The 19,538-nt window shown below is 40.4% G+C and overlaps 1 protein-coding gene across 3 annotated transcripts in view; it reads right to left on the reverse strand.

The window, feature by feature from the left end:
* Nucleotides 1-19,538, reverse strand: part of PACSIN2 (protein kinase C and casein kinase substrate in neurons 2) — a 268,976-nt gene that overhangs the window by 46,809 nt on the left and 202,629 nt on the right. For 2 of the 3 annotated variants that reach the window (XM_053696714.1, XM_053696713.1), the window contains exons 8-10: nt 6,462-6,583; nt 4,193-4,288; nt 2,218-2,408 (exon numbers count right to left, since the gene is read on the reverse strand). In XM_053696714.1, coding sequence (XP_053552689.1) covers nt 2,218-2,408; nt 4,193-4,288; nt 6,462-6,583 — 409 coding nt within the window. The remainder of the gene's footprint in view (nt 1-2,217; nt 2,409-4,192; nt 4,289-6,461; nt 6,584-19,538) is intronic. The other variant, XM_053696715.1, reaches the window with a different exon arrangement.

A 19,538-nucleotide genomic window follows, 5' to 3' on the forward strand; every position in this document is an offset into this window, starting at 1 on the left:
TAACCAGAAGCAAAAGAAAAATGAGACTTAAATAATGAAAAAAAAATGGAGACAAAAATGACGCCCACATTTTTTTAGCGCCAAAAAAAGACACCCACATTATTGGCGCCTAAATGCTTTTGGCGCCAAGAATGACGCCACATCCGGTGACGCCGACACTTTTGGCGCAAAACGTAAAAAAAATGACGCAATCACGAACTTCCGGCGACAAGTATGACGCCGGAAATGACAAAGAAATTTTTTGCGCCAAAAAAGTCTGCGCCAAGAATGACGCAATAAAATGAAGCATTTTCAGCCCCCGCGAGCCTAACAGCCCACAGAGAAAAAAAATCAATTTAAAGGTAAGAAAAAAATTGATAATTCATATGCATTATCCCAAATAATGAAACTGTCTGTCTGAAATAAGGAATATTGATCATCCTGAATCAAGGCAAATAAATGTTTAAACACATATATTTAGAACTTTTACATAAAAGTGCACAACCATAGCTTAGAGTGTCACAAAAAATAAGATTTACTTACCCCAGGACACTCATCTACATGTAGTAGAAAGCCAAACCAGTACTGAAACGAGAATCAGTAGAGGTAATGGTATATAAGAGTATATCGTCGATCTGAAAAGGGAGGTAAGAGATGAATCTCTACGACCGATAACAGAGAACCTATGAAAAAGATCCCGTAGAAGGAGACCATTGAATTCAAATAGGCAATACTCTCCTCACATCCCTCTGACATTCACTGCACACTGAGAGGAAAACCGGGCTCCAGCCTGCTGCGAAGCGCATATCAACGTAGAATCTAGCACAAACTTACTTCACCACCTCCACGGGAGGCAAAGTTTGTAAAACTGATTTGTGGGTGTGGTGAGGGGTGTATTTATAGGCATTTTGAGGTTTGGGAAACTTTGCCCCTCCTGGTAGGAATGTATATCCCATACGTCACTAGCTCATGGACTCTTGCTAATTACATGAAAGAAAAAAAGCAAACAGCATAGCCCGCTGAGCATAGAAAAAGGCAAGGAGCATATAGGAAGTGGCATTTAAAAAAATAATTTATTCTGCGCCAAGTATGACGCACAAAGCAAAATGAAATTTTTGGGCGCTAACAACATCCGGAAATGACGCAACTCGCGTCATGGCAGATGCAACTTTGTGCAAGCACACCTGGCGTCAACTAAGATGCCGGAAATGACGAATTTGCGTCACCGAACATACCTTCGCGCCAAAAAAATTCTCGCACCAAGAATAACGCAATAAATATCAGCATTTTGCGACTTTGCAAGCCTAATTTTGCTTGTGAAAATTAATAAAAAAGTAGTCAATTTGAAGAAAAGACTATACCCCAGGTAAGAAAAAATAACTTCTTAAATATATTTCCCAATTTTGAAACCGATAGTCTGCAAAAGAAAATATACATAAACCTGACTCATGGCAAATATAAGTACAATACATATATTTAGAAATTTACATTAATACATAAAGTGCCAAACCATAGCTGAGAGTGTCTTAAGTAATAAAAACATAGTTACCGAAAGACACCCATCCGCATATAGCAGATAGCCAAACCAGTACTGAAACAGTAACAGTAGAGGTAATGGAATATGAGAGTATATCGTCAATCTAAATAAGGGAGGTAGGAGATGAATCTCTACGACCGATAACAGAGAACCTTTGACAAGATTTCCCGTGAGGAAAACCATCAAATCAATAGGAGATACTCTCTTCATGTCCCTCTGACGTTCACTGTACTCTGAGAGGAATCGGGCTTCGAAATGCTGTGAAGCGCATATCACAGAAGAAAATCAAGCAAAAACTTACTTCACCACCTCCATAGGGAGGCAAAGTTTGTAAAAACTGAATTGTGGGTGTGGTGAGGGGTGTATTTCTAGGCATTTTGAGGTTTGGGAAACTTTGCCCCTCCTGGTAGGAATGTATATCCCATACGTCACTAGCTCACCAACATTACAGACCATGTATTAAGGACACGGTATCTAAATAGTATTTTATAAGATAAACATTTTTTTACATCAAGGTCATGTATGTACTGCAATCACAGGTCTATCCTATAACAACTAAACTATGAACAAGAATACATTAAAAATTCACACTAATATTTAATCATTTTTATCACAGTCCTATTACAATGAGATGGTAAAATACTAAACAAATGCATCCGTGTCAAGTCTTTGTCTAACTTATAGGACAGAGGAGAACTTACCGGCTTTAAAACTCAGCTCATCGTGTTCCTGCCCCTCATAGTCATACAGCGCTCTCACTCGCACCTCCAGTCCACTGGGGGCCTCGTCCTCAAATGGGTTGGTGTCTCCATTTGTATCATTTGAAACAAACGGATTATTTGACTCATCATCGGACCATTCAGTAGGATAACTTTTTTCATAACTGCTAACACTGCAAGAAAATACATTTACAAATTAGAAACTTGTACTAAACTGTAATAAATTGTACCAGTGTCAAATTCAAATTTTATTATATCTACTTTACAAGCGGGAAAAAACATTCTCAAATCATGTCATTTAACAAAACTGTTGTATGGAAAAGCAACTAGTCACATATATTGTTTAAATGCACGTTAGTCACAAAGAAACTTCATTTCCTTATTAACCTGAATATTCTAAACTAGTGAAAACAAAATATAAAAAATACAAAATAAGAATATTTAGACAGCAGCATCTTTAAATGCCATATGTATCCATCAATAAAACTCTTTAAAAGGGACATTCCAGTCAAAATGTAAAATGTACAAAGATGAATGACTTTTTTGAATAGAAACACATCTGCAATACATATATTGCCAAAATGGCTTCTAGTAAAAGTTATCACTGTTTTAGTGTTAAAAATTCTGCACGTGCACTTGAAGCATAGCTAGATATTCTCAGTGCAACAGCATTTTAAATACTACAGCTGCTCGGAGTGCCAGTGGGGCTTGTATAATATCAGCAATTAACAAGCACCTTAGGCTCTCTGAGCAAGGGCTGTATTGAAAATGCTGGTGCACGGTGCATACTTAAAGGGACATGAAACCCAACATTTTTATTTCATGATTCAGACAGAACATATCATTTTAAACAACTTTCCAATTTACTGCTATTTAATTTGCTTCCTTGTCTTGTTATCCTTTGTTGAAAGGTTAATCTAGGAAAGCTCAGGAGCAGCAAAGAACCTAGGTTCTAGCTGCTGATTGGTGGCTGCATATATATATACCGATTGTCATTGGCTCACCCCATGTGTTCAGTCAGCAACCAGTAGTGCAATGCTGCTCCTTAAACAAAGCATAACAAGAGAATGAAGCAAACATGATAATAGAAGTAAAGAAAGTTGTTTAAAATCGTTTGTTCTACCTAAATCATGAAAGAAAAATGTTGTGTTTCATGTCCCTTTAAATACACTTTTATTTGAAGCATTTTGCTATTACATGTATATTACAGAACTGAACCACAGCCACGTGGATACAAATGTTGTGTTTCCTGTCCCTTTAAATACACTGTTATTTGAAGCATGTTGCTATTACATGTATATTACAGAACTGAACCGCAGCCACGTGGATACAAATGTTGGCTGGAATGTCCCTTTAAGGGAATGTAATTTCCCTTTTTGTGTGCGAGTTCCAGTGTATAAATAGGCCCTGTACAACTGCACACAGTAGAAGATAACTCGCTAATGTACAAAGCAACTTGTTCAACCTGGATCTTGTAACAAATACAAGGTGATGAATCTAGAGAAAAAGGGCTCAGCTTAAGTTTCTAAATGCAATAAATACCCTGTTTAACAGCCACGTGCACACATAAAGCTTAGAAAATACAGACTCAAAGGTGTTGGTAGAAAGAGAAACTGTGCTGTGACCATAGTAACCCCTTGGTGACAAACGCCCAACATCTGTACCAACCCCCCCAGACTGTGGTTAAAAGACCAGAGGTTAACAGTTATAAGAAAGTGTTGTTAGCGTCCGATGCTGGAAGGAAAAAAACAAAGCCAAGTGAAAAGCAGATCAGTTAAGGGAAAACAAGTAAAACGTTAGGGTCAGACAAGGAGTTAGGCTTCATGCTGCGAGCCTTGCAGTTCTTCGGTTATCACACCCAGATCTGAGACAAAAACAGGTGACTGTGGCCTCGGGACAAACGTTAGTGCAGAGAGAGGGAGCGAGAAGGAAAGGGGGAAAACACTGTATCACCAACTTTTTGGGTTTACTGTCCTCCTTCACAATGATAGTTCCGGACTCCTCCTCTTCCTCAAAGGGATTGGGACTTGGTTGCACTGGCGGGACAATAAGACTATTTGGGAAAGAGAGAGCGGTGACAGCCTGTCATCATGTGTAGCACAAAACAGGACAATCAGCTTTTTATTTATAGGGACAGCAGTATACGGCAAGACCACGAGCAAATAAACCATGATAAACATACCTTAGATTGAATGCACTTGTTTTATAAATGTAGGTAGCTGTATGTCATACGCAGCATAATATCTGACCACATCAAGGTAAAGTCTAGTATGCTTTGCAGACAGAATAAATGCAGACATCAGCCCTTGTATACTTGTGTAGCAAATATTTACCGCTACGCATGCATAAGAGTTCAGTGCTTGTAACAGCCTATATATATCTGTGTGTATATATATACATATACAGGGAGTGCAGAATTATTAGGCAAGTTGTATTTTTGAGGATTAATTTTATCATTGAACAACAACCATGTTCTCAATGAACCCAAAAAACTCATTAATATCAAAGCTGAACAGTTTTGGAAGTAGTTTTTATTTTGTTTTTAGTTTTAGCTATTTTAGGGGGATATCTGTGTGTGCAGGTGACTATTACTGTGCATAATTATTAGGCAACTTAACAAAAAACAAATATATACCCATTTCAATTATTTATTTTTACCAGTGAAACCAATATAACATCTCAACATTCACAAATATACATTTCTGACATTCAAAAACAAAACAAAAACAAATCAGTGACCAATATAGCCACCTTTCTTTGCAAGGACACTCAAAAGCCTGACATCCATGGATTCTGTCAGTGTTTTGATCTGTTCACCATCAACATTGCGTGCAGCAGCAACCACAGCCTCCCAGACACTGTTCAGAGAGGTGTACTGTTTTCCCTCCTTGTAAATCTCACATTTGATGATGGACCACAGGTTCTCAATGGGGTTCAGATCTGTCTTCCAGAAACTGGCAGTAGGACTGGGAGTTGAGCTTGACTCCATCCTCAACCCGAAAAGGCCCCACAAGCTCATCTTTGATGATAGCAGCCCAAACCAGTACTCCACCTCCACCTTGCTGGCGTCTGAGTCGGACTAGAGCTCTCTGCCCTTTACCAATCCAGCCACGGCCCATCCATCTGGCCCATCAAGACTCACTCTCATTTCATCAGTCCATAAAACCTTAGAAAAATCAGTCTTGAGATATTTCTTGGCCCAGTCTTGACGTTTCAGCTTGTGTATCTTGTTCAGTGGTGGTCGTCTTTCAGCCTTTCTTACCTTGGCCATGTCTCTGAGAATTGCACACCTTGTGCTTTTGGGCACTCCAGTGATGCTGCAGCTCTGAAATATGGCCAAACTGGTGGCAAGTGGCATCTTGGCAGCTGCACGCTTGACTTTTCTCAGTTCATGGGCAGTTATTTTGCGCCTTGGTTTTTCCACACGCTTCTTGCGACCCTGTTGACTATTTTGAATGAAACGCTTGATTGTTCGATGATCACGCTTCAGAAGCTTTGCAATTTTAAGAGTGCTGCATCCCTCTGCAAGATATCTCACTATTTTTGACTTTTCTGAGCCTGTCAAGTCCTTCTTTTGACCCATTTTGCCAAAGGAAAGGAAGTTGCCTAATAATTATGCACACCTGATACAGGGTGTTGATGTCATTAGACCACACCCCTTCTCATTACAGAGATGCACATCACCTAATATGCTTAATTGGTAGTAGGCTTTCGAGCCTATACAGCTTGGAGTAAGACAACATGCATAAAGAGGATGATGTGGTCAAAATACTAATTTGCCTAATAATTCTGCACTCCCTGTATAATATATATATATATATATATATATATATATATATATATATATATATATATATATATATATATCTATCACTAGTATAAAAATGTTTGTGTTTGTATTAAGTTTAGTTACTGTGTAGAGTTCCTCTACTTTTATGAGGAAAGGGGGGGGTGCGCTTTATGACAATGCCTGAGGTTTTGGGGCTATGAATATAATTAAAACAAATATATATCTTTTTTAACAGTGAGCCAAGTATTTATATAGATGTGTAGTTTCAACACTTGTAATAAAATTATGAACTGTAAGTGCATTAAAAATAACAGACAGTAAATGTATTTTTTATTATTTAATGTTTACATATTTTAGGAAATAATATTAAGTTAGTTTGCAGAAGACATTTTTTGTGTTTATGACATTAGAGCTAATTTGATTAGGAAGTACATACCTGCTGTGTTTGTTTTGTGACGACTGATCGCCTGCCTGGCTGATACCAGTGAGCGTTACTCCCTCTCCAGGCTTTTTCCTTTCTCTTCTGCTAAGTGTGCGGTTTAGATCAGCTGACCAGTCCTAAAATAGTTAGAAATAGAAGAGAATAAGGCTATCTAGCACAGAGCAAGGCTATCTAGCACAGAGCAAGGCTATCTAGCACAGAGCAAGGCTATCTAGCACAGATAGCAAGATGAAAAAGAAAATGCTGATGGATGTAAAATGACGTACAGATACAAAATGAGAACAGATTAGTGCTATTCATCAGCCGGTCACTAGGGTGCAATGTTCACTAACACAATTTAGAGAAAAGCAGTTGCACAAAGTAAAGGTGGAATTCATATTTGCAGAGGAAGTACATATGTAACTCGGAAAAAAGACAAAGTGTTGTTGTAAAGAAAACAAAAAAATTATGAGGGTGATCATATCTGTGACTGAGCAAAAATCCTTCAGAACAAATCTCCCATAACACATAGGTTTTAGAAACAAATTGAGATTTGGACACAAAATATACTTCTTTATTTAAGATGTGTCATAGTGGAATGAGAACATGTGACAAACGTCCGTTAAAATACTGACTGGTTTAATTGTTACATATTCCATTCATGTCAATTTTTTGTCATATTTGTTTCACAAAAATGTTCTATCAAAAGCACAAAATGATCCTTACTTCTCAAAAGTGTTAAAGGAACTAAAGCCAAAAACATAATTTACTCTTACCTGATAAATTTCTTTCTTAGTAGTGAGAGTCCACGATCCTTACACTTGGGAATTCAACACCTGGCCACCAGGAGGAGGTAAAGACACCCTACCAGAGTTTCATGTATATCCATCCTACTTCCCCTTCCTCCCAAGTAGTATTTAATGCGGAGGAAAAAGAAAGTAGAGAGAGGGTAAAAAGATGCAAATTAAGACTGCCGCTACCATGTACTACATCTTTTGGGTGAGCTTGTGGACTCTCACTACCAAAAAATAAATTAATCAGGTAAAAATAAATTTTCCTTCTAAATACAGGGAGAGTCCACAGCTGCATTCATTACTTGTGGGAATATAGAACCTGGTCACCAGGAGGAGGCAAAGACTTAAATACCTCCCCCACTTCCCTCATCCCCAGTCATTCTTTGCCTTTTGTCACAGGAAGTTATGAGGGGTATCTGCCCTTCGGGATGGACCTGGAGTTTTAAGTAGTCTTGTCAGCCTCTCAGTGAGAGCACTGGTAAAAGTTAGAGTCTGGAGATGCAGGGAGAGTCTTTCTGCGAAACCATCCAGACTCAGATTAACAGTTCCTATAAGTAATCAGCGTTGACAAGTTTCGCTGCTTGCTTTCTTCACTCAAGTCCATGTCAGAGGCGCTGCTACTATCTGTCAAACTTGAAGAAACGTGTTGCTGTTCCACGGATTGGATTCCGGTAAGATCATTTAATTTTTTTACACAGGTTAACGATAGAAAACATACACATACACACACAGATATATACACAAATACACACACACACACACACATACACACATACATACATACACACACACATACATACACACAGATACACACATACATACATACACACACACATACACACACAGATATATACACAAATACACACACACACACACACACACACACACACATACATACACACAGATACACACACACATATACACATACATACACATACATACACACATACACACACATACATACATACACACACATACATACATACACACACACAAACATATACACACACATACACACACACACACATACATACACACACATACACACACACATATACACATACATACACATACATACACACATACACACACATACATACATACACACACATACATACATACACACACACAAACATATACACACACATACACACACACACACATACATACACACACATACACACACACATATACACACACACACACACATACATACACACAGATACACACGCACATACATACACACAGATACACACGCACATATACACACACACAAACATATACACACACATACACACACACACACACACACACACACATTAAAGAGAAAAAAAAATCTGGCTCCTAAGTATTTTGGTTGGCTCCTAGAATAAATTTGTTAAGCCCTGACTTACATTTTCTGCAATGTGCTGTTACCCTGTACCGCACTGGAGTTCAGGAAGGGGGAAGAAATAGAGAGAGGAACGTAGTAAATATTTACATTGAGAGAGAATGGAACAGTGACACCTGCAGGCAGAAATTAAAAGTGCAGGCAAAAAAAAATATCTGCAGAAACGGTACATTTTTTGTGATGAGATCGCACATCGCAGTATGTTCTGCCTTGGGGCCTAAAGGATTCCTCCGATACAGACTTTGATACCTGCGTATGTTGTGAGGAGGACCGGGTTGACCAGCCTGTGTCAGGGTTTTTTCCCTGATCTGTTTGCCATGTGCTGATGGCAGCCATTTTACTCACTTCTCTTGCTGACTCTGGTGCATACTGTGTGATGCTGCTCATTTCCTGCACTTCCTTTTATGGCCAGACTGGTATACATCATCCGTGTGAGACAGGATGCAGTCTCAGAATTGTGATGTCATCACTTCTTATTTAAAGGGCCTCTGTTCAGTATGCGTTGCCCTTGCGTTGTCTCAGACCTGTTTGTGAGTTCCAGTTCCTGTGTATTACCTGGCTGTCTGAAGTCCCTCCTGGTTCCTGATCTCTGGCTTGTTCCTGACTCTGCTGTTCTCCTTGTTCCTGATTCCGGCTCGTATGACTATTCGCTTTGGCTCCTGACTCGACTCGTCTGACTACCAGTTCTGGTTTTGATTCCTGGCTTGTTAATTGACTTGTGGACTTTTTATTATTTTTTGCTATTAATAAAGGTGTGATTATTTTTGCACTTCTTGTCTCAGTCTGATTCCTGGCAGCCTGCTCAATTATGTTCCGTATGCCGCAATAAGGTGTTCTCTTCAAACAATGTTGAGATGTTGGAGACCACTGAGCCGTCTACCGCTGAGGGACGCGGGATGTCCGTTTAAAACATGCAAATATGAAAAAACAGAAAAAGGCGCTCCAATGGTGCAGAAGATCACAACAACTGTTGGATATTGTATCAATACATCACTCTACAGAATGATACTCACAAATGCGGATCGTGGATATACCAATGGTTGCTGCAAAATAAAATGCAAGGAGGGAGGGGGAAGGGAACTCCAATAGTGCATGAAATCACTACAAAAGTACCTGTTTGCCTGAGTGAGCTAGCTGGTGGGCTCATATTAACCCAGCTTGTTTGACTTGCACTGCAATATAGTGCGCCACTTTTGTGATTATATTCTTTGGAGGGTTTTTGGGAATTTTCTCTATTTTTTTTATTTTATTTTTTTTTAAATATATTTTTTTTATTGAGGTTTCCATAATATACATAAATTATATGAGCAACAGCTCAACATTGCATTATACAGTTAGGTTATGAAACAAGATGGAGAGATAAACCTCTAAGAGCAAACAATATATGTAACATAGGCAGCATATTGGTTCGCATCTACATGAGGAATCTATGTTCAATCTATGCTGCAGGATGAACCTAAATTAATAGGTAATACTCTATAAACAAAGTTACATAGAAATACTATGGACAATGTGTTACCCAATGCTGAGTTGCATTAATAGTGACCTCATTTTTAATATATAATAGGTTATGGTAGCTAAGGCTCAGGTACAATAAAAATTGTCTGGTATAATGGAGAAGGCTGACATATTAGCAGATTAGTAGGAACCTATCTTGTGATTTCTAAGGAATAATAGTTAATATACAGTTTCCTCGTATTAAGTTTATTGCGTATAGATAGTGAGCTTAGCTAGTTAGCAAGAAAGTGGGTGGGGGGTGCAGCAGGCAAGAGCCGCTTAAAATAAGGTAAGGAGGAGGGTGGGGATGGGGGGCGGAGCTAGATAAGATGTTACACTCATTGGCATGTTTAGGTCTCTGAGCTTTTTTTTTTTTTTTTTTTTTTTTAGTTATGCTATAAGTAAGGGTGAAAGACTATGTTGACATTGACTGAAGTGATAATTGTCATGAGAATATGGGCGACTTTGTATATTTAACATGATATAACATTACACACACAGCCAACAGTAAGCACGTAGGGTACTCTGTATGGAGAAGGAGCTGTTCTGGGGGGTATTAAAATGAATGGGTGAATGGGTACTGAAAGACCAAACGCGCTGCATTAAAATGAATACAATATGTTCACCAGTAATATTTGGTCAGGAGAATGTCACCAGGCACTAACTCAGCTAGGGCGCAATGACTGTTTCTTAAATTTGACCTGGTCGATTAAACATGTCATAGGTACAAGCAGGGGCGGACTGAGACCAACCAGGGCCCCCGGGCAAAAGTGTGGCAGGGCCCCCCACCCACATACATCCTGTGCCCCTCCCCCACCCTAATGACCCTCCCACATATTGTGCTCCTCCCACCTCATATGCCCCTCCCCCACTCTAATGTCCCTCCCACTTCCTGTGCTCCTCATATGCCCCTCCCCTACCATGTTTTTAATTGCAATATAAAGAGACATTTTGTTAACTTAAATATTTTAATAATAACAAAATATGAATTAACAAGTGCTGCATTGTGCCCAAAAAAATTAAATAATTAAATAATCACATAACAGATTGAGAAATACACACACACACTCTCTCTGTCACTGTTCACACACATGCCTGCTGACCTAACACTGACCTCACCCAGTCTCACTAACTGACTGTAGTATTTTCACTCAGACTCAATCAGATAATGGATCCTGTGTGGCAGAATCCATTATTTGACTGACTGAGTCTGAGTAAAAATGCTACACACAAAAATGCTACACTCTGCTACACAAACTGGGTGAGGTCAGTGTTAGGTAAGCAGGCGTGTGTGTGTTATAACAGTGTGACAGATAGAGAGTGTGTGTGAGTATTTCTCAATTACTGAGCCCCAGGCCCCCAGCAGATTAGAGCTAGATGATTCCCTTGATGGATCCCTTTTTTTTCTCTATATGTGCGCATTGCATATTATTTTACCAAGAAACTGTTTAGTTAGCATATATTTTGCAATCAATTAGGGCCATTGCCCCCAAGAGCAAAATGGAGGAAGGTGGGTATTAAGCGCCCTGACCTGTCTAGAGCAATATCTTTCAACATGATCCACACAAGAGCTTCCTCAATATAACTATAAAAAAAACTTTTCACAGTGTTTCTTGAGCATTGCCAATGGCTTCTTGCTAGCTTCAGTACAGTATGGTCTTATGTTATGTAATGTACCAGTAACCAGCCACGCCAATATATAAACAAGTGAAGCAAAGCAAATCACTTGTTAATAATATATAATATTGGCTTGGCTGGTGGCTGGTTACTGGTACATATTAACATGAGAAGCAGTTGGAATGCTTTTTTAGCATGACTGATCACTGCTAAACGGATGTGAGGGTCTGCTTAATACCCACCTTCCTCCCTTTATATTGCTCTTGGGGGCAATGACCAAGCAAGCACATTTACTTATGCAAATCAGCCGCTCTTCTTACCATATAACTGGTTAGTATGAGTAAGGCGAGGCATTCGATTAAATTCAAATTAATAGATTAGTATACAATTTGCTGCTCATGTAAACTCTGCCTATCAGTCTCAGCCAACCTGGGAAGTAAAGGTCTTATTTTCTGTGGTCACTGCCAATGACAGGAGTTTGTCAGATAATTTATTAACCAAAATAACAGTCCATGGGAATTGTAGATGTTCAGGGCTGGCCTGTTAGACACATACAGGAAAATCATAATGTATATAGCCTGAAGGATGCCATCATGTCAGGGATCAATGTCAGCACAGCAGTGAGTTTGGATTAGCTTATGCTATGATGCCAAGAACAGTAGTACCATACCAAGTAGTCATAAATTGCCAACATTTGGCCAGGCAACGCCCAAGTTATAAAGTCATTGTGTGTGGGTAGGTTTGCAATTGCAAGGATCAACCTTACAAACCTACCCTTCCCACACAATCATCCAAGGCAATATAAATTGGCTTTGGGGGGAAAAAGTCATATAACTACCTAGAAGATGTAGTAACAGTTCTGTGTCCAACAACTTTTAAAAAAGTTACTTAGCTAGTGTAACTGGTAATTAGATAAGTACAACTGCAGTCTTTGCTTGCTTGCTGGATTTGCTATTAATTAGCAAATCAAGCAAGCAAGGCAGACTGCAGTGCAGTACTTTACTAATTATTACTTACTGATCACATTCACAACAGTGAGCAAGCAACTCGAAGTTCATAAGTGACACACACTACTTCTTCAAAATTCATTCAATCAAACCAATGATGGCCCCCTGGGATCAGGATGGGATAGCAAAATTATATTATATAGATATGGGCCTGCCTCACATGCACAGTCTGAGATACTACTCCCTTCCTATGTATATAACCAGCACAAAGGATTTAAATTAAATACATGACTATAATGTTCCCAATCTGGAAGTGCATTATATTGCGGGTGGCTCCAGAGCAGCACAAGGCTAGCAAGCCAATAGGAGCAGCTTATGTAGCTGCCAATCACTGGTTGTTTCCTGATCAGTAGCTGAAAAGTGTTCCGTTTTTTCAAATGGACATTAGTTGCATAATTAACCCCTTCATGGGGGTTAAACAAATATGAAGAAACACATTAGAACATTTTAGTTTAACATTTAATTGTCCATTTAAGTGTGACAGATTTATTGTTGGTTTCTGGGCTGAATTTTGATTAAATTCCCCCTAGGAGTGGTGGATTAACAAGTCAGTTTCAAAACGTTAATCAGTTTTGAGGTGTCAGCTTCCATAAACTATTCTATTGGGATCAGGATGGGATAGCGAAATTGCTTGCCTCCAGTCCGCCGGCTCCCTCACTAGTCACTTACCTGAGTCGTCGCCTCTCGTCTTTGAGTGACTCAGTCCTCCTCCTTCGCCACAATGTCACTGATGTCTGCCGCCTCTACTAAATGCGCACTGCGCAGATAAAATTGTTGTGGACGGCGTGCGGGGGTGGAGCTGAGCAGCCAGGTGATCATCAATATGTGGACCGGATTCCGGACTTAATACATACCGACACCCGGCTGGTCCACATATTGCAGGGCAGCGCAGCAGTCGGTTCCAGTATGCCAGCCAGCCCAGGACTTGTCACTTACCAGGCTAACCGGCTCCTTCATCATAGTATATTAGTAGGAGTCCCTTCAAGGAAGTCACACGCTTGGATGCATCACCACTAGTAAATGTACACACTGCACACTTGACTCCACTTGACGGTCGCACATGTGAGAGGCGCCCCCCCGGCAAGAAAAAAAATTAAATTATACAAAGGACAAAAAAAAAAAATGTTATTAATAAATTTTAATAGATTAAAAAAAAAAAATCCTCCTGCTTCAATATGCAATGGGGCCCCTAAGAGCCTGCCGGGCCCTCGGGCAAGGGCCGATTTGCCCGACTTGTCAGTCCGCCCCTGGGTACAAGCTATCATGAAAAGAACATACTCTTACACACAAACTAAATAGCAACCCATCTCTCCTCAGATTAAATAGGTATATGAGAAAATATATAACAGTATAAAATACTTATAGAAATAGTAAACAGTAAGATCTGACAACTGTAGAACAAACATTTCACAACTCAATATTTAAAACATAATGAAACTGAGAGGTCTACCCTTCTCAAACTTTCAGAAGACTGAAACAGGTTGGGGGTGTGATATAGACTAAAGGTTGTATTCTGGCTAAAGTAAAAATTATACTAGATGTTTATGGTAATTATCTCTTACCTAGAACTATATGCTCATGTTTGCAGAGTGAATGCGCTGCAGTTATAAATCATAGAAATGAAGCTCATTAAGTGACCATAGAAATGTATAGAAACTAAAAAAACATGAGTGTGTAAAAAGGATATTTGCATCTTTACAAAATATTAGGGAGCTCTGATGTAGGAGAAATATATGTAATTGTATACCCCACAGGACAAGTTAGTACTAGCAAAAGGGCCATATGTATTAGAAATGCATCAGTCTCTGAGAGGACCTAAGCTAGATGATAACTAACTATAGTGTTTTAAGTAGCTAATTCCATTGCTGTGTATCTGGAGACTGCTAACACAGTGGTGTACAAAATTTCTAAGGGGGTGTTAAAGTTGAAGGACCTAAGAAAAAGGTATTATTTGTAGAGTGTATGTCAATAGTCTAAACATAACGTTATAGTGAGGGGAACTGTGAAACAGCGATCTAGTGTGTCAAGTGACCAACAGACAATAAAATAAACAGACCACATCGAAATAAATGTCCCAAACTGATTAAAGAGACAACCGCAACCCCAGATATTACAGTCAACGCAGGCATCTTTTAAAACCTATGAGTAACAGACCGGCATAGGTGAGACTGTATGCTTCAACCTCTCAACCAACTCCGGAGCGTCTCTGTGCTTGTATAGAGTCCAGCAGAGGTGATGCTGTAATTCAAGACCGTTGAAGTACATATACATGGGAGATGCTCAGGGAGCAGGGTGTTGCAAAATAAGTTATGGCATATGCAAGAGTGACTCGTCTCATCACCAATCCCTGAAGACGAGATAGGCCACCGTGAACCGCCGTGACAATCATCTTTTTAGCCGATGCCAGCAACCGGTGCAGTTCTAATACCCAACAGCTGTACTGAGATGCGGGAGCCGTATGCCCAGGTGGAACGTACTTTGCTTCTGTGACACCCGGCCAGAAAATCACAAATAGCTGACCATCCGGGAGGTATAAAACCCCCAACAACTTCACACACCAACTTATGCGGCAGCACTCTTATGGGATCATCAAGGTAGGTGCGCAGATTCAGATTGCCGACTGATTGAAGATCCGACGCTATGATTCCCGTGCCCGGTACTTTCATGAGAAGTTGCAATTGCTCCCCTCTCAGTCTGTAAACATTCCTGCATGCTTTTGCTGGGGCTTCATCTGATCTCAAAGGGACCGCTAGTTTCAGCATATGTAAGGGCAGTATTTTAGTAGCTGCATTAGTTCCCAAATCACCACCGCCATCTTGTCTGTCCCATGCAGCGGATAACTGATCAGAGAGTTGTGCAAGTAGTAGACTCATCTCTGAGAAATATTCTTTCAGGCTCCTAGAGACACGAACCTCAAACCTGTGTAGTGCAGCATCCAGCTTCATTTCAGCAGAAATTGAAGAGAGGATTCTTCAAGAATGTATAGCGAATGTATACCTAGGACGCTTCTTTAGGAAAATTAGGCCTCAAACAGTGATTCTGCCGGAAAAGCTCCAGAAGTCCATCAATTATAGATATAGTCTTTGCCGAGTGAGCAGTGACAACTATTCTCAGGTTCAGGACAGTGTAGAGGTATAAACTGTCAGGGAATAGTACATTTGCCAGACTTCTATTAGTTAGAGCAGAGGAGCTCCATGAAAACACGTCTGTTCACTTTACTGGCCAGCTCCGCCCCCAATTTTCTCTATTTTGTAGTGATTCATGCACTATTGGAGTACCCTTCCCCCTCCCTCCTTGCATTTTATTTTGCAGCAACCATTGGTATATCCACAATCTGGAGTGAGCCAGCTGGTGGGCTCTGATTTATCCAGTCTGCCTGACTTGCACTGCCACATAGTGCGCCGCTTTTGTGAGTATCATTCTGTAGAGTGATGTATTGATACAATTTCCAACAATTGTTGTGATCTTCTGCACCATTGGAGCGCCTTTTTCTGTTTTTTCATATTTGCAGTTTCTCCACTATGTTCCAAGAAGAGCTGATCCTGGTGTATCTCTCCTTAACCATCAAATGAAGCATCTAGAGGGCGCCTTTGTCCTGAGGGACCATCTTTAATGGACTTTAAACAAGCATGTTTTAAATGGCCAAATAAACAGGTCCGATTCTTAGGGACCAGTTTTCATCTGGAACCTTGCTTCGGTCCTAAGGTTTAGGATCTGGGGTTTAATGGGGTAGCCTATTTCTAGATGTTGCGGTGGCTCCCGAGTCTTGGCAGTCTGGTTTTTTCCAGAGTCTGCTAGTGGACTTTTTGGGTTTTGCTTCCTGCCGGTTCCATCCTCAGAGGTGGACCTATACCTGAGTTCTGGTATTATCACCAGGTTGGATCCTTTGGATGCGGCTTGATCTTTTAGACAGGAAGGCTCTGTGCCTTAGAGCTTACAAAGTTAGAATTTCTTCTTCGGGTTCTGCCCTCCAATTCTCCTTCAGGCCTTAGTTGGGGCTGTGTGGATTGAGCCCAGGCCAAGTCTTCAACATAGCTTTGGGTTTTTGTGGATTACCAGTGGGGAATCTTTCTCCAGTGTTTGTGGACCAGGATTTATCTTCCAATCATCCCTGTTTTTTTTTTGTTTTTTTCCAGTCGAGCATTTTGCTCTGAGGTCTGGTCTTCTGGTTCCATTCCAGTTGGGACCTCTTTGGTAAATGGATTATTCTGAGTTGGTGAGTTCCTCCTGCGTAGACGGGAGGGTCTCAAATTTGGTGGTGGGCAGAGGCCCACTACGGCTCTTGGCAGCCATCCATTCTCTGAGTGTGCTCTTACGGAACGGATGTTCCTTACAATCATCCGTTTGATCTGACTCCAGAGTTTTTTGAATGTTTTTCTGTAGGGAGCAGATTGAGTTTCTCAGCTGAGGTCCGCTGAGCTACGTGGACTAAGGGATGAGTTCCCGGCCTAGCAAGCTGTAGGTTTGGAGTTTGAATTCTGCTGTGGCAGTTTTCTTAAGATTCTGAGGAGGTTTATTTTAACCTTCTTCTCTACCATGTCTTTTTCTTCGAGGATGGCTCGATCCTATCTGGAGTGGGCGTCAGGGTGTCTGTTGCTTCTTTTTGCCCTTGAGTCGTAATCTCGGTTTAGAGGCTTAGCTGCCATGAGAGTTCCATTGTTGCAGAGATCTTCCGGGTTAGGGTCTCTTGGTGTCTTGGAATCCTTTGTTCCGGGGCGAATGGCGATGGGTACGGGTTTAGGTATTTCCTTCAGCTCGTACCTGGTTCCTCGTTACATATTTTAGGTGTGGAGGGCCCCTTCTCTTTTTGTTGGGAGGAGCCAGCTTGTCCTGACTCTCTTATGGATCCTTGGAGTATTCTTCTTCCCTCTAGTTCGAGCTGGAGAAGGGCTTGTCTAGCTACCTCTTGTTCAAAGGGGCAGCCAGCTAAGATAGCCTGTTGGTTACGTTAGCTACCTGACAAGTGGCAGGTTACAGTTGGTTTACAGCTGTAGTTCCTTCTCTGGTATGTGGTTTCGCAGGCAGTCTTTGCTCTCTGTTTGTGCTCCGGTTCCAGAGGTTTATTGGTCTTTAAGGTTTAACTAAGGCACTGCCTGTGGCAGGGCCGGCAAGTCAATTCCTTTTTCCTTTTTTGGGGTTAGATTTATCCTTCAGGGGTTACTTAAGGCTATCTTTGCACCTGTGCAGTTGGTGATCTTTGAATCTTATTCGAGGACCTATTTTGTCCGTAGATTGTCTTTTCTACATATCATAGTTTTCTGTGTTGCAATCTGCAATACGTTCTTCCTTATTGTGGTCTTCCTTCCAATAAGGTTTTTTTCCGCGTTTTTGTCTCCTTGTCCAAATGGGAATAGACCGTTTTTTCCTTTGTGTTATCATATCTGGGGAGTGCAGGCTTTTTGGAAGCTGATAACTTCCTCCTTGCTGGTGGAGGAGTGTTTTTCGCTGGTTCTAGGAGACCGCGAGACATGAGCCTCCTCAAAGGTTTATAGCTCAGTTAGAGTACAGTGACATCATTTTAGGTCTTTTAAAATGAGATCCTATGGTTCTGATTGTTAAGCGGCTACTTGGTCTTTTTTTTTTTTGCTTCTGTCAAGGAAGCCTTGGGAGTTTGTTTTTTTTGCAGGCTGTGGTGCCCTCGGGTTGGGCCGCCTCTTATTTGTACCCTCGTTAGCATTCAGTGTCCTCTGTAGCTTGGGTATAATTTCCCACAAGTAATGAATGCAGCTGTGGACTCTCCCTGTATTTAGAAGGAAAACATAAATTATGACTTGTTGTTTTCTTCTGGCACCTTTTTCACCCTGGTATTTCTCCTTCTGTTCCTTACTCCCTTGGCAGAATGACTGGGGGATGAGGGAAGTGGGGGAGGTATTTAAGCCTTTGGCTGAGGTGTCTTTGCCTCCTCCTGGGGGCCAGGTTCTATATTCCCGCAAGTAATGAATGCAGCTGTGGACTCTCCCTGTATCGAAGGAAAATAAATTATCTGGTCATAATTTATGTTATGTTTTCTTTCTATTGGTAGCGAGAGTCCTCGATCCTTACACTTGGGAACCAATATCCAATTTGAGAAATGTCCACAAATTTAATGGGTGGGAAAAAAGAAAGGGGTAAGGAAGGCACTTAAAGGGACAGTCTACCATAGAATTGTTATTGTTTTAAAAGATAGATAATCCCTTTATTACCCATTCCCCAGTTTTGCATAACCAATACAGTATACTTTTTACCTCTGTGATTAACTTGTATCTAGGAACCTTCTACCAGCCCCCTGATCACATGACTGTGACTGTTTATTATCTATTGTCTTAAATTTAGAATTGTTTTGTGCTAAATCTTAAATAACCCCCTGTGCCTGAACACAGTGTTATCTAAATGGCCTACGTGTACTTTCTGTCTCTTTGTGTTGAAAAGATATTTAAAAAGCATGTGATAAAAGGCAGCCCTCAAAGGCCTACCTATGTTTAGTTTAAACTAAGAATACCAAGAAAACAAAGCAAATTTCATGATAAAAGTAAATTGAAAAGTTGATTAAAATTAAAAGTCCTATCTGAATAATGAAAGTTAAGTTTATACTAGACTGTCCCTTTAAACACTAGGCACCACTGCCCTAAGAACCTTCCTTTCAAATGCAGTCTCCACTGAGGCAAACACATCAAATGATAGAACTTTGTAAAAGTGTACAGAGAAGACCAAGTGCCGCCTTACAAATCTGTTCAACAGTGGCCTCATTCTTGAACGTCCAAGAAGTAGCAACTGAACAAGTAGAATGAGCAGTAATTCTGATTGGCGG

This window comes from Bombina bombina, unplaced genomic scaffold, assembly GCF_027579735.1.
Source record: "Bombina bombina isolate aBomBom1 unplaced genomic scaffold, aBomBom1.pri scaffold_416, whole genome shotgun sequence".
In the NCBI taxonomy this organism is placed as follows: domain Eukaryota; kingdom Metazoa; phylum Chordata; class Amphibia; order Anura; family Bombinatoridae; genus Bombina; species Bombina bombina.